Genomic DNA, 19,835 nt, shown 5'->3' with positions numbered 1-19,835 from the left:
GGGGACTCTCAAGAGTCTTCTCCAACACCACAGTTCAAAAGCATCAATTCTTCGGCGCTCAGCTTTCCTCACAGTCCGACTCTCACATCCATACATGACCACTGGAAAAACCATAGCCTTGACCAGACAGACCTTTGTTGGCAAAGTAATGTCTCTGCTTTTCAATATGCTGTCTAGGTTGGTCATAACTTCCTTCCAAAGAGTAGGCATCTTTTAATTTCATGGCTGCAATCACCATCTGCAGTGATTTGGAAGTCCAGAAAAATAAAGTCAGCCACTGTTTCCACTGTTTCCACATCTATTTGCCACGAAGTGATGGGACTGGATGCCATAATCTTAGTTTTCTAAATGTTGAACTTTAAGCCAACTTTTTCACTCTCCTCTTTCACTTTCATCAAGAGACTTTTTAGTTCATCTTCACTTTCTGCCATAAGGGTGGTATCATCTGCATATCTGAGGTTACTGATATTTCTCCCAGCAATCTTGATTCCAGCCTGTGCTTCCTCCAGCCCAGCGTTTCTCATGATGTACTCTGCATATAAGTTAAATAAGCAGGGTGACAACATACAGCCTTGACGTACTCCTTTTCCTATTTGGAACCAGTCTGTTGTTCCATGTCCATTTCTAACTGTTGCTTCCTGACCTGCATACAGGTTTCTCAAGAGGCAGGTCAGGTGGTCTGGTATTGCCATCTCTTTCAGAATTTTCCACAGTTTATCGTGATCCACACAGCCGAAGGTTTTGGCATAGTCAATAAAGCAGAAATAGATGTTTTTCTGGAACTCTTGCTTTATCAATGATCCATCGGATGTTGGCAATTTGATCTCTGGTTCGTCTGCCTTTTCTAAAACCAGCTTGAACATCTGGAAGTTCATGGTTCATGTATTGCTGAAGCCTGGCTTGGAGAATTTTGAGCATTACTTTACCAGTGTGTGAGATGAGTACAATTGTGTGGTAGTTTGAGCATTCTTTGGCATTGCCATTCTTAGGGATTAGAATGAAAATTGACCTTTTCCAGTCCTGTGGCCACTGCTGAGTTTTCCAAATTTGCTGGGATTATTGAGTGCAGCACTTTAACAGCATCATCTTTCAGGATTTGAAATAGCTCAACTGGAATTCCATCACCTCCACTAGCTTTGTTTGTAGTGATGCTTTCTAAGGCCCACCTGACTTCACATTCCAGGATGTCTGGCTCTAGGTGAGTGATCACACCATTGTGATTATCTGGGCCATGAAGATCTTTTTTGTACAGTTCTTCTGTGTATTCTTGCCACCTCTTCTTAATATCTTCTGCTTCTGTTAGGTCCATACCATTTCTGTCCTTTATCGAACCCATCTCTCCATGAAATATTCCCTTGGTATCTCTAATTTCCTTGAAGAGATCTCTAGTCTTTCCCATTCTGTTGTTTTCCTATATTTCTTTACATTGATCCCTGAGGAAGGCTTTCTTTTCTCTCCTGGCTATTCTTTGGAACGCTGCATTCAAATGGGAATATCTTTCCTTTTCTCCTTTGCTTTTCACTTCTCTTCTTTTCACAGCTATTTGTAAGGCCTCCTCAGACAACCATTTTGCCTTTTTGCATTTCTTTTCCATGGGGATGGTCCTGATCCCTGTCTCCTGTACAATGTCACGAACCTCCGTCCATAGTTCATCAGGCTCTCTGTCTATCAGATCTAGTCCCTTAAATCTATTTCTCACTTCCACTGTATAGTCATAAGGGATTTGATTTAGGTCATACCTGAATGGTCTAGTGGTTTTCCCTACTTTCTTCAGTTTAAGTCTGAATTTGGCAATAAGGAGTTCATGATCTGAGCCACAGTCAGCTCCCGGTCTTGTTTTTGCTGACTGTATAGAGCTTCTCCATCTTTGGCTGCAAAGAATATAATCAATCTGATTTCATTGTCAACCATCTGGTGATGTCCATGTGTAGTCTTCTCTTGTGCTGTTGGAAGAGGGCGTTCGGCAGAATTCTATTAGCCTTTGCCCTGCTTCATTCCGTACTCCAAGGCCAAATTTGCCTGTTACTCCAGGTGTTTCTTGACTTCCTACTTTTACATTCCAGTCCCCTATAATGAGAAGGACATCTTTTTTGGGTGTTAGTTCTAAAAGGTCTTGTAGGTCTTCATAGAACCGTTCAACTTCAGCTTCTTCAGCATTACTGGTTGGGGCATAGGCCTGGATTACCGTGATATTGCATGGTTTGCCTTGGAAACGAACAGAGAGCATTCTGTTGTTTTTGAGATTGCATCCAAGTACTGCATTTTGGACTCTTTTGTTGACCATGATGGCTACTCCATTTCTTCTAAGGGATTCCTGCCCACAGTAGTAGATATAATGGTCATCCAAGTTAAATTCACCCATTCCAGTCCATTTTAGTTCGCTGATTCCTAGAATGTCGACATTCACTCTTGCCATCTCCTGTTTGACCACTTCCAATTTGCCTTGATTCATGGACCTAACATTCCAGGTTCCTATGCAATATTGCTGTTTACAGCATCGGACCTTGCTTCTATCACCAATCACATCCACAACTGGGTATTGTTTTTGCTTTGGCTCCATCCCTTCATTCTTTCTGGAGTTATTTCTCCACTGATCTCCATTAGCATATTGGGCATCTACCAACCTGGGGAGTTCCTCTTTCAGTATCCTATCAATTTGCCTTTTCCTACTGTTTGTTGGAGCAGCTGTGAAGAGATACCCCACGTCCAAGGTAAGAAAAACCAAAGTAAGACGGTAGGTGTTGCAAGAGGGCATCAGAGGGCAGACACACTAAAACCATAATTACAGAAAACTAGCCAATCTGATCACAGGACCACAGCCTTGTCTAACTCAATGAAACTAAGCCATGCCATGTGGGGCCACCCAAGACGGTCGGGTCATGGTGGAGAGGTCTGACAGAATGTGGTCCACTGGAAAAGGGAATGGCAAACCACTTCAGAATTCTTGCCTTGAGAACCCCATGAACAGTAGGGAAAAAACCCTCACATATATGTGGTCAAATGATTGTCAACAAGGAAGCCAGGACCATTCAATGGAGAAAGGACAATCTTTTTAAAAGATGGTGCTGGGAAAACTAGTTTACCCACTTACAGAAGAATGAAGTGGGATTCTTACTTTATACCATATACAGAAATTAATCCCCAGTAGATCAAAGATCTAAATATAAGGGCTAAAACCACAAAACTCTTCGAAGCTTCATGACATTGGATTTGGCAGTGATTTCTTGGACATGAAATCAAAAGCACAGGCAACAAAAGAAAAAGTAAATTAGAGAGTTCATCAAAGTTAAAAACTTTCGTGCATCAAAAGACTATTCAGGGAGTACAAAGGCAATCTATAGGATGGGAGAATATTTTTTTAGTAGTCCTTTTTTTCTTTTTTCAGCTGCACCATGGGGCACATGAGATCTTAGTTCCCTGACCAGGGATTGAACCTGTGCCTCCTGCAGTGGAAACTTGGAGTCCTAACCACTGGACTGCAAGGGAATTTCTGGGAGAACATTTTTGCAAATAACATATTTGATAAGGGATTCATGTCTAGACTGGGCTTCCCCGATGATCCAGACTGTCAAGAATGCAATGCAACTCCTGCAATGCAGAAGACCTGAGTTCGATCCCTGCGTCGGGAAGAACCCCTGGAGAAGGAAATGGCAAGCTACTCCAGTATTCTTGCCTGGAGAATTCTATGGACAGAGGAGCCTGGTGGGCTACAGTCCATAGCATCACAGTTGGACCCGAATGAGCAACTAAGCATACACGCAATGTCCAGGCTATATAAAGGACTCCTAAAACTCAACAACAAAACAAACAACCTAATTAAAAAGTGGGAGGGAGTTCCCTGGTGGTCCAGTGGTTAGGATTTGGAGCTCTAACTTCTGATATCCTGGATTCATTCCCTGGTTGGGGAAATAAGATCCCACAAGTCATGGGCATGGCAAAAAAAAAAAAAAAAAATGGTATAACCCTTAAACATTTCTTCAAAGAAGACATACATATGGACAATAAACAGACGAGAATTGAGTGATGCTCAACATCACTGGTCATTAGGGAAAGTGAAGTGAAGTCGCTCAGTCGTGTCTGACTCTTTGCAACCCTGTGGACTGTGGCCCACCAGGCTTCTCTGTCCATGGGATTCTCCAGGCAAGAATACTGGAGTGGGTTGCCAGTTCCTTCTCCAGGGGATCTTCCTGACCCAGGGATCAAACCCAGGTCTCTCACATTGCAGGCAGACGCTTTAACCTCTGAGCCACCAGGGAAGCCCCTAACATCACTGGTCATTAGGAAAATGCAAATAAGAACCCCAATGAGATACCACCCATCAGGATGGCTATTATTTAAAAAAAAAAAAAAAAGGAAAATAACAAGTGTTGGCGTGCATGTGGAGAAATTAGAATACTTATACACTGCTCGTGAGAATATAAAAAGGTGCAGCCACAGTAGAAAAGAGTTTGATAGTTCTGCAAAAACTTTTTTTTTTTCCGACACTGATACATTTTATTTTTTTAAAATTTTTTTTCCATTTATTTTTATTAGTTGGAGGCTAATTACTTTACAATATTGTAGTGGTTTTTGCCATACATTGACATGAATCAGCCATGGGATAGCTCTGCAAAAACTTTTAAGTCTAGAACTACCATGTGATCCAGCTATACTCCTTCCAAGTACATATACCCAAAAGAATTGAAAGCTGGGGACTTCCCTGGCCGTCCAGTGGCTATGACTCCACACTTCCAATGCAGGGGTCCTGGGTTCGATCCCTGTCAGGGAACTAAATCCCACATGTGGCAACTAAAAGACTCAGCATGTGGCAACTAAGAGCCAGTGCAGCCAAATAAATACTTTTTTAAAAAAGGAAATTCTGACACAGGCTACAACATGCATGAACCTTGAAAACATCACAGTAAATGAAATGTCAGACACAAAAGGACAATATTGTACAATTCCACTTACATGAGGTCCCTGGAGGAGTCAAATTCATAGAAAAAAGAAAGTAGTATGGTAGGGGCCGGAGACTGGGGGAGGGGAATGGGAGTGTGTTCCATGGGGACAGACTTTCAGTTTAGGAAGATGAAAGTGTCCTGGCAATGGATGGCGGGGGAACAGTTGCACAACAATGTGTGTGTACTTAATGACACTAAATTGTACAGTCAAGTTAAACTGGTAAATTTCATTACATATATTTTACCACAATTAAAAAAAAAACCTTTCATGCAACACATACTAAAAAGGTTGAATTTTGGAAATTCCCTGGTGGTCCAGGGGTTAGGACTCAGTACTTTCACTGCCGGGGGCCTGGGTTCAATCCCTGGTCAGGGAACTAAAGATTCCACAAGGAGCAGGGCACGGCCAAAGGGGAAAAAAAAAAAAAGTCGAATTTGAGTATATGTTAATTTTTTAAGTCAATTAAAAAAAAAAAACAGGAGTAGAAATACTCTTCGATCATGACCTTGGGCCTTTGATGATAATGCCCATTTATTGAGCACCTGCTGTGTACTGAGTGCCAGGTTAGATCCTTTTAGATTTATAGGAATAATAAGGTGGTTGTTTAGTTGCTCAGTTGGTATCCGACTCTTTTTGCAACCCCCTGGACTACAGCCTGCCAAGCTCCTCTGTCCAAGGGATTTCCCAGGCAAGAATATTGGAGTGGGTGGCCACACCCTCCTCCAGGGGATCTTCCCCACCCAGAGATCGAACCAGCAGCACTTGGATTCTTTATCCCTGAGCCAACAGGGAAGCCCCAATAATAAGATACTCAGTATTCGCCTTGTGTCTGGTACTGTCTGTAATTTTGTGTGTTTGTCACTGATTTGCTTTTTGTCTTCTGGCCACACCACATGGCATGTGGGGTCTTAGTTCCCTGACCAGTTCTTGAACCCATGTCCCCTGCCTTGGAAGCACGGGAGCTAATCTCTAGACAATCAGGGAAGTCCCCTCCTGGTACCATCGAAGTGCTTTGTACACATGAACCCAATCAGGTCTCCCACCAGTCCTGTGAGTTCGGTTCTATTAATGTCCTGGGTCACTATGGAGGCTGAGGTGCAGAGAGGGAGCGAGGGGCTGGTGGCCTTCCCTCCTGTGAACAAGGTCCTGTCTCCCAAGGCCCCGGCTGGATTTGGGGGCTCTGCTGAGTGCCACTGGGGAGGGGAGGAGACGGACACATACCTCCATCCTGAGGACCTCAGCCCTACCCCAGGAACTGAAGCTGCAGTTGGGGGAACTTGAGACCTAAGCCCAGAGGACACCCAGCTAGATTTGTGGGCAGATCCCACAGCCCCAGGGGGACTCGGCTCACGTAAGCAGGAGCCCAGAGGCTCAGATGGGAAGAAGAGGTTCTCTGGGGCCCTGCTGTTTGTGCTTCCAGGAGCAAATGTCCCCTGGGCTGTGGAAAGACAGAGGAGAGAAGATTAGGTGTGTTGAACAGCAGCCGGAGGGGGACAGAAAGTGTGTTTTGGGGGGCGGGCAGGTGTCTCAGCTACCCCTCAGAATCAGACCCAGAGCTGCCGGCACTCACTCCTCCCTGACCCGCCACTGCTCACGGTAGCCAGTCAGGCTGGAGGTGGCTCCAGCAGTGTCCCAATGGGACCCAAAGCCGCAAACCAGAGTCAAGGGCAGCCAACAGGCCCTGACCTCACAGGCACATACCCAGACACTTCATCAGAAAGCAAACTGAAGGACTTCAGGGACTTCCCTGTTGGTCTGGTGGTTAAGACTGCCAATGCAGGGGGCGCAGGTTTGATCCCTGCTTGGGGAACTAACAGCCTACAAGCTGCACAGTGCGGCCAAAAAAAAAAAAAGGAAGTGATTTGCCCAAGACTCTCCTTTGGACAGGCTGACCACTTGATGGCATTCAGATGGAGTTGCTACTTGCCTCTGCCTCTCTGAGGGCCCTGGGCCTGCCCACCTGGGCTCCTGGAGCACCAAATTGGGCCCCTGGAGGACTGGGCAGCCCAGGGACAGATCCAGGCTTCGGAGCTCTGCTGCATAGGCCGATACAAAACAAACAAGCGGTGGAGGTGGAGGGGGCAGGAGAGGGGACACATCCCTGTTGGTCAGACTCACAGCAATCACAGTAGCCAACTGCTATCAAATGTCACATGCTAGGCACTCTGGTATGCCCAGACGGGTCCTCATGCCCCATTTTCCACAGATAGAAACTGAGGCACAAATAGGGTAAGTAACTTGGCTCATGGTAAAGCACAATTTGAACCAGGGCCACAGGGCTACAAGGCTGCTGCTCAGTAAATCACTGGGTGTCCATCTCCCCCACGCAGGCCTGGCGTTTCCCCGGGCTCCCTGCCCCACTCCACCTGACTCCCTCGCAAGAGGTGCCAGGCAGCCTTCATGGAAAGGCCTGGCATTTGCTTTGTGAAGGTCACACGGAGGTTGGGGGCGGGCGGCGGTGTGTGTCCGCCAGGCCGGCACACGGTGCCAGGTGACATCGCAGTTTGTGGGGCTGGTTTGCAAAGAGGGTCTGTATATGTGGGAGTCCAGGGGTGTGTGTGCGTGCTCTGGAGCCCCCATGTGCATACACTTGTCTGTGTGGATCTGTGTGTATGTGCGGGGTCTCTGTGCTGGAGTCTGCGTGGATCTGTGTGTCTAGGTGTGTGTGACCTTGGGAGAGGGTACTTGTCTGCTGCATGTGTGTTGTGATTGTCCCTGACTCCTCAGGGGGTATGAGGCGTGAATGCTCCTGTGTGTAACAGAGAGCAGGTGGAAATCGGTCCTGAGTGTGTGCTGCAGTGCCAGTGTGCTCCTGCAGTCAGTGTAGCGAGTGCAAGGGGGTGTGAGACCTGGGTTTCTGTAGTGTGTTTGTCACCACGGCCACGGCTCACTTGTGCTCCATCAGCCAGAAGACAGACCTTGCACAGACCACACCAGGTGACCTCAGTTACCCTGCGTGGGGCTGTGTCTGTGTTTGTGTCTCATGTGGCTGCATTTGTGGACTGTGTGCATCCATGTGGGAGAGCCTGTGTGTGTGTCTGGGTGTCTGAAGGGGTCGATGCAGTGGAACCAGAACAAGACTGGAGTACTCTGAGAATTCTGAGAACCTAGAGACCACGTCTCTGCCCCAGTGCTGTCCAGCAGATTCTAAATGCCCCCCTACCCCAGGAGTTCCAGCAGGAACCTCCTCCCCACCCCCACCCAACTTGGTTTTCAAGCCTGGCAGCCCAGCAAGGAAGGAGAGAGGGTAAGGCTGGAGGCACTGAGCAGACGGGCCAGAGGGACCTGGCTTGAAGCCAGTGGCCTGGGAGTGGAGCCCAGGTGACGCGGGACACCCATATTTGCTGCCAGGGTGAATGCCAGAAGCCCAGGTTTAGGGGCACAAGGAGCGTGGAGGAATCCTGGGTAGGTGGGAAGCGGGCAGGACCCAGCACCCATTCTGGAGGCCACCACCTGCAGGAAGCCCTAGGCAACACCCAGACAGTTTAGGGCCAGAGAAAGAGGGTGAGGCTCCAGGCAGAAACTAAGAACCACTTTGGGGACTCCCCCAAGGCAGACTGCTCCCTGCACCCCTCCCCACACAAAACAGTCAGAGCCCTCCAACGGCAAAGGAGGGGACTGGCCGCGGGCCACCCACCTGACAGATCTGCCTGGAGGGTACCAACAGGTGTCCTCTTCGCTGAAGGAGAAGTGGACCAGTGACTCGGGGCCCGCGGGAGGTAGTGCCAAGGCAGGGGGCCGGGGCCGGACCCGGGGTGCCGCACTGGAGCGCATGAGTGCCAAGCGCCTTCGGCATGCGCATGGGGACGACCGCGCGAGGTGGCACGCACTGCTCGCCAGGCCCGAGGTGTTTGCGGCGGCTACTGCCGGCGCCGCCTCCACACCCGCCCTCCCGGTGACCCCCCCAGGGACGTCCCCGGGAGTTCGGGCGTCCCCTCGTCCACTGCTCCGGGGAGGGCTCCGCGCCTGCCTCCTCCCGCAGGGGGCCCTGCGGAACTCTGCGCATACTTCCCGCTTGTCTCCCTTCCCCCGGGCCTCGGAGGGTGCCCCAGGCTCCGGTTTCCCGGGCTCCGAGCCCGCCTCTGACCCCGCCTTCTCTCCCGCTTCCCTGACGTCGAGCTGGGCCCGCTGGAGGTCTCTGAACGCCGCGTGTCCCTGGGGGGGGAAACGACTTGCTCGCGGGTGCAGGACGGGGTCCGGTGACCAAACTCGGGAGAGGGGCGATGGATGCGGGGGAGGAAAAGTTGGGGGCTTGGGGGCGGCGCAGAGGTGAAGATAGAGACACAGAGAGAAACCGGGAGACAGGCACTGATTGCCCCCACCACACCCTTTCCAACCCCAAGCCGGGCTGCCAGGGACCTCGACCCCCTCCTCCTAATCGTTCCCCGCCCCATCTCTTCCCCAAGTCCAGACGCCGGGCCGCCTCCTGTCCCTGCGGTGTCCTCAGCCTGCGTCCCCGTACTCGGGTTCTAAACAAGTTGCAGGCCTGAGAGTAGGGAGGACGATGGGGGCTCAGGAGAAGCCCCCCAGAGTCAGCCCCGCGCCTACCTCCGCTGCCAATCTGCAGTTGCCAAGACAAACGGGACACCGGAGAGTCACACCGGATGTGGCCTCCCGGCTCCGCACCCCGCAGGCTTCCCGCCCCCGCGGCCCACCCTGGGTCTGGGTACAAGGGAACTTTCATTTGCTCTCTTTGTGCCTCTTGGCAAGACAGCTACTACAGGGCAGCGCTGGCCCCATTTCACAGGCCGTTCCATTAAGGATAACACAACCCAACGCACGCTCCCAGATCATCCTGGGTGGCAGGTGGGCTCCACTCGGCCCCAAAGCCCGACCACAACGTCAGGCCTGCACAGGAAGTGGGAGGCACGTGGCGTTTATTGAGCGCCTACTGCATGCCTTATCAGATGTCTCCACGGCAACCCTGACGGGGCAGAGATGATTTTTATCGCTGCCCTGTGACGGAAGAGGAAAAAGTGAGGCTGAGCGAGCTAGTTGCGAACCCCAGAACCCGCGGCTCGCGCCTGATGGCCAGGGTGAGGACTCAAACCCACAGCCACCGGCGCGCACTTACCCGGCCCACGCCTGGCGGCCCAAATCCTGAAAGCCACGGAGAAGTCGAAGGCGCCTGCGGAAAGTTGGGGACGGGCTGGCAAAGAAGACCGGCGAGGCAGGCGGAGAACGTGGGCGGCGGGGCGCGCGCAGGGCGAGGGGCTCGGGCAGGAACGCCTCGTCCTCGGTGGCCGCCGCTGCCGCCGCCGGGAAGGCCTCCAGCTGTCGTTCAGGGATGCGGCCCAGGCCGCGCGGCCGCGCCATGGCCTCGGGGGGCGCGGGGCGGCCCCGCCTCGGCGGGCGCTGGAGAGCAGCGCCGCCCGCCCCGCGCGGCCCACGCAGGCCGGCCGCCCTACCCCGGGGCCCACGGGCCCCTCCCCTGCCGGCCGCCTCGGCCCTTCCGGCTATGCGCTGGGGCCGCCCCTGGGGCGGGGCGGGCCAGGGGCCCCCACGCGGCCGCGACGGGGACACCCCACACACCCCGGGGGCCTCCGCAGTTCCCCTGACGTCCTTACAATCTCCGGAAGTGTCTATACAAACTCTGGGGATGCCCCCTAGATTTCTGGGGTGCGCTCGCACACCTCCCACGATGTTGAGAGGCCCCACAGACCTCAGGGGCCTGAGACTGAGAGCCCCCGTATCCCAGGGAGTGCCCCTACTATCCCTGAGATGTCCCCACACAACCCAGAGATACCCCACAAATTCCTGGGTTCCCCCACAAAATCCAGAGATGACTCCCATAGACCCACATACACATTCATAGCCCCCCTGATGTCTGTTCTTTGTTCCTGAGACATCCCCACAACGCCCAGGGGCACCCCAAGAATCCCAGGATGCACCCACAAATATCAGAGGTGCTTTGAGAGCCCTGGAGAAACCCCTTCAGATCCCAGAACAATCTCTATGGTTCCTTAAATGCCCACCAAACCCCCTAGAGCATTCCCACCAACCCTGCGTCACGCCGAGGCCCTCCAGACACCCCCAAGAAACCCCCACAGCTAGAGCATTCCCACAGATCCCCATGAAGGCCTCCCAAATCCCAGGGTCCCTCACAGACCCCAGGAATGTTTCCACAGTCCCTCAGATTTCCCACCCCCATAGCTCCACATCACCCTTGAGATGCCTCTAGTGCCAAGACCCCAACATAAACTCAGGGATGCCTTAGGATTCAGGGGATGTTTCCATAACCATGGGGATGCCACCGAAATCCTGGGGTTCCCCATGGACCCCAGGGGCACAACTAGATTCCTCCATAGCTCCTAAGACAGTCCTGCAACCCTGTGCTACCCCTGGAATCCAAGATGTACCCACAATCCTTGGGGCAGCCCCAGAATATCCCCCACAGCCTCCAAGACATGCCTCATAACTCATAAGACACCCCTCAGAAGCTCTGAGTGTGCTCACAGCCCCCAGACACTCCTAAGGCTCCCCCAGTCCTGCCACTCCTTAGACTCTCTGAGGTACTCTTTAGAATCAGGGCCCCCTCAGCTCATGAGGTGGCTCCAAGAACCTGACCTCCCCTCAGCAGTGACTTCCGTGGGGCCCAGTGGTGGTGGCTTTGCATGTGCAGTCGCTGTGACTCTGTTGCGGTGGCATATTATCCCCTTTCACAGATGAGGAAACTGAGAGGTGAAGATTCTTGAATAAAGTCAGCTCCGCCTCTGCTCAGTCGCTTCAGCCATGTCCGACTGCGACTCCATGGACTATAGCTGCCAGGCTTGTCTGTCCATGGGATTCTCCAGGCAAGAATACTGGAGTGGGTTGCCATTTCCTTCTCCAGGAGATCTTCCCGGCCCAGGGATCAAACTCAGGTCTCCTGCATCTTCCGCATCGGCAGGTAGATTCTTTATATACTGAGCCATCTGGGAAGCTTGAAAATCAGCTAACTAGTTATAATTCCAATGCCTACCCCACCTGTCTGTGACTCTTTGGGGTTAGGGAAGGGGGAGAAGTTTGTTTAAAATAAGAAAATGGACATGAAAAGATGCTCAACATCACTCATTATCAGAAATGCAAATCAAAACCACAATGAGGTACCATTACACGCCAGTCAGGGTGGCTGCTATCCAAAAGTCTGCAAGCTGGAGAGGGTGTGGAGAAAAGGGAACCCTCTTACACTGTTGGTGGGAATGCAAACTAATACAGCCGCTATGGAGAACAGTGTGGAGATTTCTTAAAAAACTGGAAATAGAACTGCCATATGACCCAGCAATCCCACTTCTGGGCATACACACAGAGGAAACCAGATCTGAAAGAGACACGTGCACCCCAATGTTCATCGCAGCACTGTTTATAATAGCCAGGACATGGAAGCAACCTAGATGCCCATTGGTAGACGAATGGATAAGGAAGCTGTGGTACATATACACCATGGAATATTACTCAGCCATTAAAAAGAATTCATTTGAATCAGTTCTAATGAGATGGATGAAACTGGAGCCCATTATACAGAGTGAAGTAAGCCAGAAAGATAAAGACCATTACAGCATACTAACACATATATATGGAATTTAGAAAGATGGTAATGATAACCCTATATGCAAAACAGAAAAAGAGACACAGATGTACAGAACAGACTTTTGGACTCTGTGGCAGAAGGCGAGGGTGGGATGTTTCGAGAGAACAGCCCCAAAACATGTATATTATCTATGGTGAAACAGATCACCAGCCCAGGTTGGATGCATGAGACAGTGCTCGGGCCTGGTGCACTGGGAAGACCCAGAGGGATCAGGTAGAGAGGGAGGTGGGAGGGGGGATCGAGATGGGGAATACATGTAAATCCATGGCTGATTCATGTCAATGTATGACAAAAACCACTACAATATTGTAAAGTAATTAGCCTCCAACTAATAAAAATAAATGAAAAAATAAATTAAAAAAAAAAAAAAAGAAAATGGGGCAAATCTCTATTTTAAATCTAAATCATCTCTGTGAATCTCTCCCCTTTCTACCTGTTGGGTCCGAAGTCAAGGGGCCCAAAGCTGGACTACCTAGGCTTGAGTCTGGCCTCCAGTATTTCTTAATCACCTGATCTTGAGCCAGTCACTTCATTTCACTGAGCCTCAGTTTCCCCACCTGTAAAATGGGTTCAATAGCATGACACACCTCATGGATGGACATGTAAAAGGCTCAGAGAAGTGTCTGGACATAATAAGCACTAACTGAATGTTAGTTACCTTTTCTTTTTTAAAGTTTGCTCCAACTACCAAGCGCTAGGGCAGCTGGTGACACTTCAGGGAATTTTGAAGGGCTGATCCTCAGAACAAGCGGTCCTGGCAGCTGGTAGGGCCTTACCCGAAAATTCCTCCACCAGGGCAGCAAGGCTCATGACTGCCCACACCAAAATTTGTTCCCGAGTCCAAGCTTGGACTTCTCGTCACACAACAGGCCAGTAAATCAAGAGATGAGTTGTTGGGGCGAGAAATATTGACATTATTTGGAAAGTCAGCAGGCCAAGAGGATGGTGCTCTTGCCCCAAAGAACCATCTAGCAATGATTATTATTATTGGATAAACATTTATGGAGAGCTTATAATGTGTAAGCCGTGCATTAACCAAAGGATATAGACAATGGTTATGATGATAATGATGATATAGCAGCTAACCTTCAGAATGCTTTGTGTGCATTCACCGCCTCTAGCTATGATCTCATTTAATTTTCACAAAACGCCCATGAAGTGACACTAGTGTCCCATTTTATAGATGGGAAATCTCAGTCTTGGAGAAAAACAACCTGCTCAAAGTCACACACCCAATAAGTGGCTGAGCCAGGCTCTAGGTCAGTGGCTGTCTCTATTTCATGACTGCCCCCTGAGTGCCTTTTTAACTATTTATTTCTTTTTTTTTTTTTGCCATACTGCATAGCATGTGGGATCTTAGTTCCACAACCAGGAATTGAACCCATGCCACCTGTACTGGAAGTGTGGAGTCTTTTTTGCTGTTGTTGTTGTTGCAGGGCTGGGGCTTCGTTGCCATGTACTGGCTTTCTTTACTTGCTGTCAGTGGGAGCTATTCTCTACTTGTGGTCACAGGTTTCTCCTTGCGGCGGCTTCTCTTGCTGGGGAGAGTGGGTTCTAGATCGCAGGCTCAGTAGTCGTGGCACATGGACTTAGCTGCTCTGCGGCATGTGGAATCTTCCTGGACCAAGGATCAAACTTGTGTTCTCTGGATTGGCAGGCGGATTCTTCACCCCTGGTGCTGTGGGTGCTCAGTCTCCTGAGTCATGTCCGACCGCTTGCAATGCCATGGACTGTAGCCTGCCAGGCTCCTGTGCCCCTGGGGATCCTCCAGGCAAGAATACTGGAGTGGGTTGCTGCTGGGGAAGTCCTCCTGAGTGTCTTTTTAGATGCTCCCCTCCCCCCACAGTTGCCTCCTCCATGTAATCATGTTAATGGCATAGATATGCTATATATCTATTTATATACTGGGTGTATATCCAGGCTTTATACATAGAGCCTTTTTTTCACAGATCCACTCCAAGAACCAAATTTCACCCCCGTGGAGGCGATATCGCCTTGTTGGGAATGCAGGGTTTCCCTATCTTGACACAATTGACATTTAGCACCTCTGATTCTTTGTCCCGGGGGGCAGTCCTATGAGACAGTAGCAGCAGCATAAAGTCCAGTGCCTCCCCACTAGATGCCAGGAGCAGCCCCCACACCCAGTCAGGAAGACTGAAATGCCCCCAGCCATGGCAAATTGCCCCTGCTTTGGAACTGTTGCTCTAAACCCACTAAGACCCATGCCCTGGCCACCAGGATCCTTCAGTCCAAGTACAAACAAAAAGGAAGGGCCTTCATACTTACCTGCCCTCAGGGTTCCCTGAATTGTTTTGCTGATTCTTCAAACCAGACTTTGAGAAAATAGGGTTCACACTAGGCCCATTTCAGAGATGGGGAAGTCAAGCCCACCAATTCCCTGGTGATCCAGTGGCTAAGACTCTGCACTGCCAATGCAGGGGGATCAGGTTTGATTCCTGGTCAGGGAACTAGATCCCCCATGCCACAACTAAAAAGATCCTGTGTGCCTCAGCTAAGACCTGGTGAAACCAAATAAAAATAAGTGTTAAAAAAAAGAGAAAAAATAAAAAAAATAAAAAACCTACCAACTATGTAATAATTATAAAATTAAAAAAAAGAGAGAGAGAGAGAGAGAGATGGGGAAGCTCAAGCCCCAGAAAGGGAAGTGACTTGGCAGCAGGCACTCAGCCTGGAAGGAGCACAGCTTGATTATGATTTTTTTTTTTTTTTTAAACCACACCACACAGCTTGTAGGATCTCCCACCAGGGATCGAACCCTGGTCCCTAGCAGTGAATGCACCAAATCCTAATCACTGGACCACCAAGGAATTCCCTCAATTATGTGCTGAGTTGTCTGATTCGGAGACTGGAATTCTGCCCAACAGGGCCTTCATGCTTCAGTTTCCTTCCTAGGAAGCCAGATATACACTGAGGTCTAGGGACTTCCCTGGTGGTCTAGTGGCTAAAAGTCCATGCTCCCAATGCAGGGTTCCTGGCTTCAATCCCTGGTCAGGGAACTAGATCCCACATGATGCAACTAAGACCCAGCACAGCCAAAGAAATTAATAATATTCAAAATAAATAAACAGGTCTAAAGCCAACCCTGACCCTGACCTACAAGGCCCTACATGAGCTGCTCCATCACCTCTCGCCTCATTTCCTTCCAGCACCCCTTGCTCTGTGCCAGTCACACCTGCCCTCCATGCTTTTCCTCCAGCATGTAAAACAGGTTCCTACCTCAGAACCTTTGCTGTTCCCTCTGCTTGTTACCCTCATAGCATCTTCTCTCACTTCATTTAGGTCTCTGCTCAAAAGTCACCTCCTCAAAGAGACCTTCCCTGACTTCAGGGTCCCTCTTCTCTTCATGTCCCATTGTCACCATCTGAAATTACCGAATGCCTTTCTGTGCTTTTACCTCCTCACTGGCTACTCTGACAACTCCAGGATGGCAGGACCGGGTCCATTGCATTCTTCACCACAGCCTGAAGATGCTCAATCAGTGTTTGTGGAATGAATGGCCCTGTTGCAGATGAGGAAACTGAGGCTCAGATAAGGGAAATCCTTTACTGAGGTCACACAGCGAGTCAAGGGCAAAGGCTGGATTTGGGTTCTTAGGAGTAAGAAAACAGCAGGCTCTGATGTACCCCCCAAACTCTCTCCTCACCCTGAAATCTGCAGTTCCCCAAGGCCCTAGTTTCTTCCTACTCAGAAGAGCTTGCTGGTCAGCGAGGGGGCACCCTGGCAGCCAGGATGTGAGGTTTTGGGGATGCCCCCTTTCTCTCTCTCTACTGAGGAAGTGCGTTTTGAGGAAGTGCAAGTTCTCAAAACACCAGCTCCAGACTGCATGGCCCCACTGTCAGCCAGCTCAGCCTTACCACAGCCCTACCCAGATCTACCCAGGGCAGACCTTTTTCAGCCCCCGTTTACTGAACAGGAAACTGAGGCACAGAGAGCCATGATGCTGGTCCCAGGTCACACAGCGAGCCGCCTACTGGTTTGGAGTCTCGGAGACCTGGTTTTTAACCTCAGTTCTGCCTTGCCCGTGACCTTGGGCAAATCACTTATCTCTCGGTTTCCTCGGCAGGAATGCAAAGCCAAAATGCCGGGAGTTAAAACGCAGGTTGGTGTTGGGAGGCCGTCGCATAGGCATCGGCTTGGGCCAGGGTGCGCGGGGGCGAGCCGGGAACTCCGCGTCCTCAACTTCGCCGCCAAATTCCTCTGCATCCGCCAGGCGGCTGTCTCCACCACGCTCGGCCCCGGGTGGAGGATGGACGTGGGAGCCTGGTCTCAACCTTGGGTGGGCGAGGACCTCACTCGCGAGCCTGCGGTCAGCCGGCCTGGCGCCCGCTCTCCGGGGCACTCAATATACATGCAATAATAATCCGGGGGCTCCGCAGCAGTGGCAGCGGCGGCGGCGACTTTGCTCGACTCGCGGGAACGAAGTCCTGGGGGCAGGTCCGGACTCGGAGCTCATACTCAGCCTGTGCCTCCCTTGTCACCCAGCAGAGGGCGCGCGGAGGGCGGGGCGCGAGGAGAAACCTGCTCTCAAAACACACACGCAGGGATGTGGGGGCGCCAGGGACTGGGGGAGGCGAAGCCCCCAGTGGAAACCACTGGCCAGAGAGAGACCCCAATCCGGCTTCGTCCAACCCCTCCTGGGACCAGGCAGCGCCCTCTCGGCGGGGAGCATCTGGAGGTACCCAAAAGGGGTCTCTACACTGGCCTCGCACCCATTTCCGACAAGTCCCCCCACCTCACCACCAGAGTCCTCTTCTTCCCGCTCCATCTGCTTCTTGACAGATCGTGGTGGTGCCATGACTCAGCCCCACAGGGCGCCGGGAGCGCAGGCTCTTACATTCCCAGGTCTGGAGGGGGGTTGCGCATGCCATCGCAGATGGAGGTTGGAGTGCCCTCTCTTTGGAGGTGCCTGTGATTCAAGTCTAAAGGGCTCTCCGGATCCCTTTTTTCAGTGGCTGCATGAACTCTAATGTGGGTAGCGCTGGAATCCCGCCTGTGTGCACCATTTCTGGGGAACTGAGCTGGCTGAATGCCCATTTCTAAGAAGTGCAGTTCCCACTGGCGGCCTCTCAGTTTCCCCTTCTTCCTTCTGCCTGGGGGTGGGGGAGGATGCTGGCACCAGTGCCCTCCCTCCAGTCACTGGAGGCTGCACAGGCCCACAGTGAAACAGAAACCAGAGGCCCTGCCGGGATGTGGTTGAGGTTCTTGTTTTTCCCTCCCATACTAGAGGGGCAAGCTTCCCTGGTGGCTCAGATGGTAAAGAATCTGCCTGCAAGGCAGAAGATCCAGGTTTGATCCCTAGGTTGGGAAGATCCCATGGAGAAGGGAAATGGCAACCGACTCCAGTATTCTTGCCTGGAGAATTCCATGGGCAGAAGATCCTGGTCAGCTAGTCCATGGGGTCCCAAAGAGTCAGACATGACTGAGCGACTAACACATGCTAGAGGAGTAGGGTCTACCTAGGTCCCAGCTCCTCTCCCAAATCCCGGTCCCTGAGTAACTACCTACCAAGCACTTGCTGTATTAAGTCCTTTACACACATCCCCAGTCTCACAGAACTCTCAAAATGAGCCCTACAGGGGACCTTCCTGGTGGGCCAGTGGCTAAGATTCTGCACGTCCAATGCAGGGGGCCTGGATTTAATCCCTGGTCAGGGAACTGGATCCCAAATGCTGCAACTAAGATCCAGCACAGCCAAATTAATTAATTAAATATTTTTTTAAAATGACCCCAGGTGGTCCAGAGGTTAAGAATCCACCTTCCGATGCAGGTGACACAGGTTTGGTCCCTGGTCGGGGAACTGAGATCCCACATGCTGTATGGGCAACTAAGCCCAAGAGCCACAACTAGAGAGACGTCCTTGCACCGCAAGGACTTGAAGCAGCCAAAAATAAATGTATTTTTTTCAAATGACCCCCACAAGGCAGTTCCAGGAACAGCCTTGCTGTGCACATAGGGAAACTGGGGCTCAGAGAGGGCAAGACACTTGTGCCAGGATGCACAGGAATCAGAGGGGACCTGCATTGGAATGAATTTCAGCTCTGCCATTTCCTGGTTGTGTGAACCTGGGTAAGAAGAAGAACTGGCTTTGCCCCTCTGGGCCTCTGCTTCCCATGTGTCCAACAGGAATACCTCATGGGTCACTGGAGATGAAGTGTGGAAAAGTTCCCGGCATGGAGCCCAAGAGCAAGCCATTATGAGTTGGATGCCACTAAGATAATGATGGTTATTATCACTCAGCCATTGTCCCAAGAGAGTCAGCACCCTAGAGATCAGGGTAGGAGGAATCTCTGGGGCCTAAAAAGGGAACAACTCTCTGTTCCTTTTGTACCCCACCCCCTTGTGGGTGTCTCAGGACAGTGACCTGAGCCAGTTTGGCAAGTTGCCCCTGGTCTTTGGCATTTCCTGTTGATTCCAGCTTTGTTTTCCTTCAATTCCCTCTGGGAAATAGCAGGCTGTGCGTACTGGATCCACGACACTTGCTTCATGGGATGGGGTCAGGGATGCTGAGGCTGGGGTGTGCCCTGAATGAAGGTGGGTGGGTGATCTAGAGGCTGAGGTGCCAGCTGGAGGTCCCTAGAGACGGCCAGAATAGGAGGGTCCCAGCCTAGAGGGGCCTCCCTCAGAAACGCTGGGAGAGGCCCAAACCTGACTGTCCCAGGGATGTTCCAAACTCCCATGGGACTCAGACAAAGCACACAGCCAAAGCCATGAGTCACACATGTCACCAGGGCACAAGGTCAGATGCTAGAGCATCATAGGAACACCAGGCAATTAGAGCTCGGCACGCCAGGCAGTTGGAAGCATACCCCAAAAGTCAGAGCGCCAACACCCACACACGGGGCACACAAGCAGCCTAGAGCAATGTCTCAGTCACAGTGTCCCAGGGAGCACGGACGTCCTGTTGACACGATCACATGGCCCCCAGGAGTATACACATCACAGGGCAGCCATCACTGCATCCCAGAGACACTCCGTCACCATCACTGCCCTACAGTCACTCTGTCTTAATGACGGTCCCAGGAGTCTGTCCCGGGTCTGTCACCATCCCTGCCCCAGAGACACACCATCACCTTGTCGTAATCCCTGTCCCAGGAGCAGACAGTCACTCTGTGACAGTCACCATGTCTTATGGGCACGCTCAGTGACACAATCACAGTGTCCTGTGAGCACATACAGCCATGCTGTGACAATGACAGTGTTCCAGTAACACGCATAACCCTGCTGCCATAATCCCAGCATCCCAGGGGCACACACAGTCACCCTGCAAAGTCACTGTGCCCCAGGGCTACATGAAGTCACCGTC

The 19,835-nt window shown here is 51.3% G+C and overlaps 1 protein-coding gene and 1 non-coding gene across 7 annotated transcripts in view; one reads left to right on the top strand and one right to left on the bottom strand.

The window, feature by feature from the left end:
- The window catches only part of PDE4A (phosphodiesterase 4A), a 45,608-nt gene that overhangs the window by 24,282 nt on the left and 1,491 nt on the right, over positions 1-19,835 (bottom strand). For 2 of the 6 annotated variants that reach the window (XM_061150290.1, XM_061150291.1), the window contains exon 1: positions 10,016-10,257. The exons of the other annotated variants lie outside the window; for them this stretch is intronic. In XM_061150290.1, coding sequence (XP_061006273.1) covers positions 10,016-10,257 — 242 coding nt within the window. Of the gene's footprint in view, positions 1-10,015; positions 10,258-19,835 lie in introns of those variants that run through there. 6 annotated transcript variants of the gene reach the window in all.
- On the top strand, positions 5,245-5,317 carry TRNAE-UUC (transfer RNA glutamic acid (anticodon UUC)). The gene has a single exon. It is a non-coding gene; the product is annotated as a tRNA-Glu (tRNA).

Source organism: Dama dama, chromosome 9 (assembly GCF_033118175.1).
Source record: "Dama dama isolate Ldn47 chromosome 9, ASM3311817v1, whole genome shotgun sequence".
NCBI lineage: Eukaryota > Metazoa > Chordata > Mammalia > Artiodactyla > Cervidae > Dama > Dama dama.
This window is presented reverse-complemented; position numbering and strand designations above follow the sequence as displayed.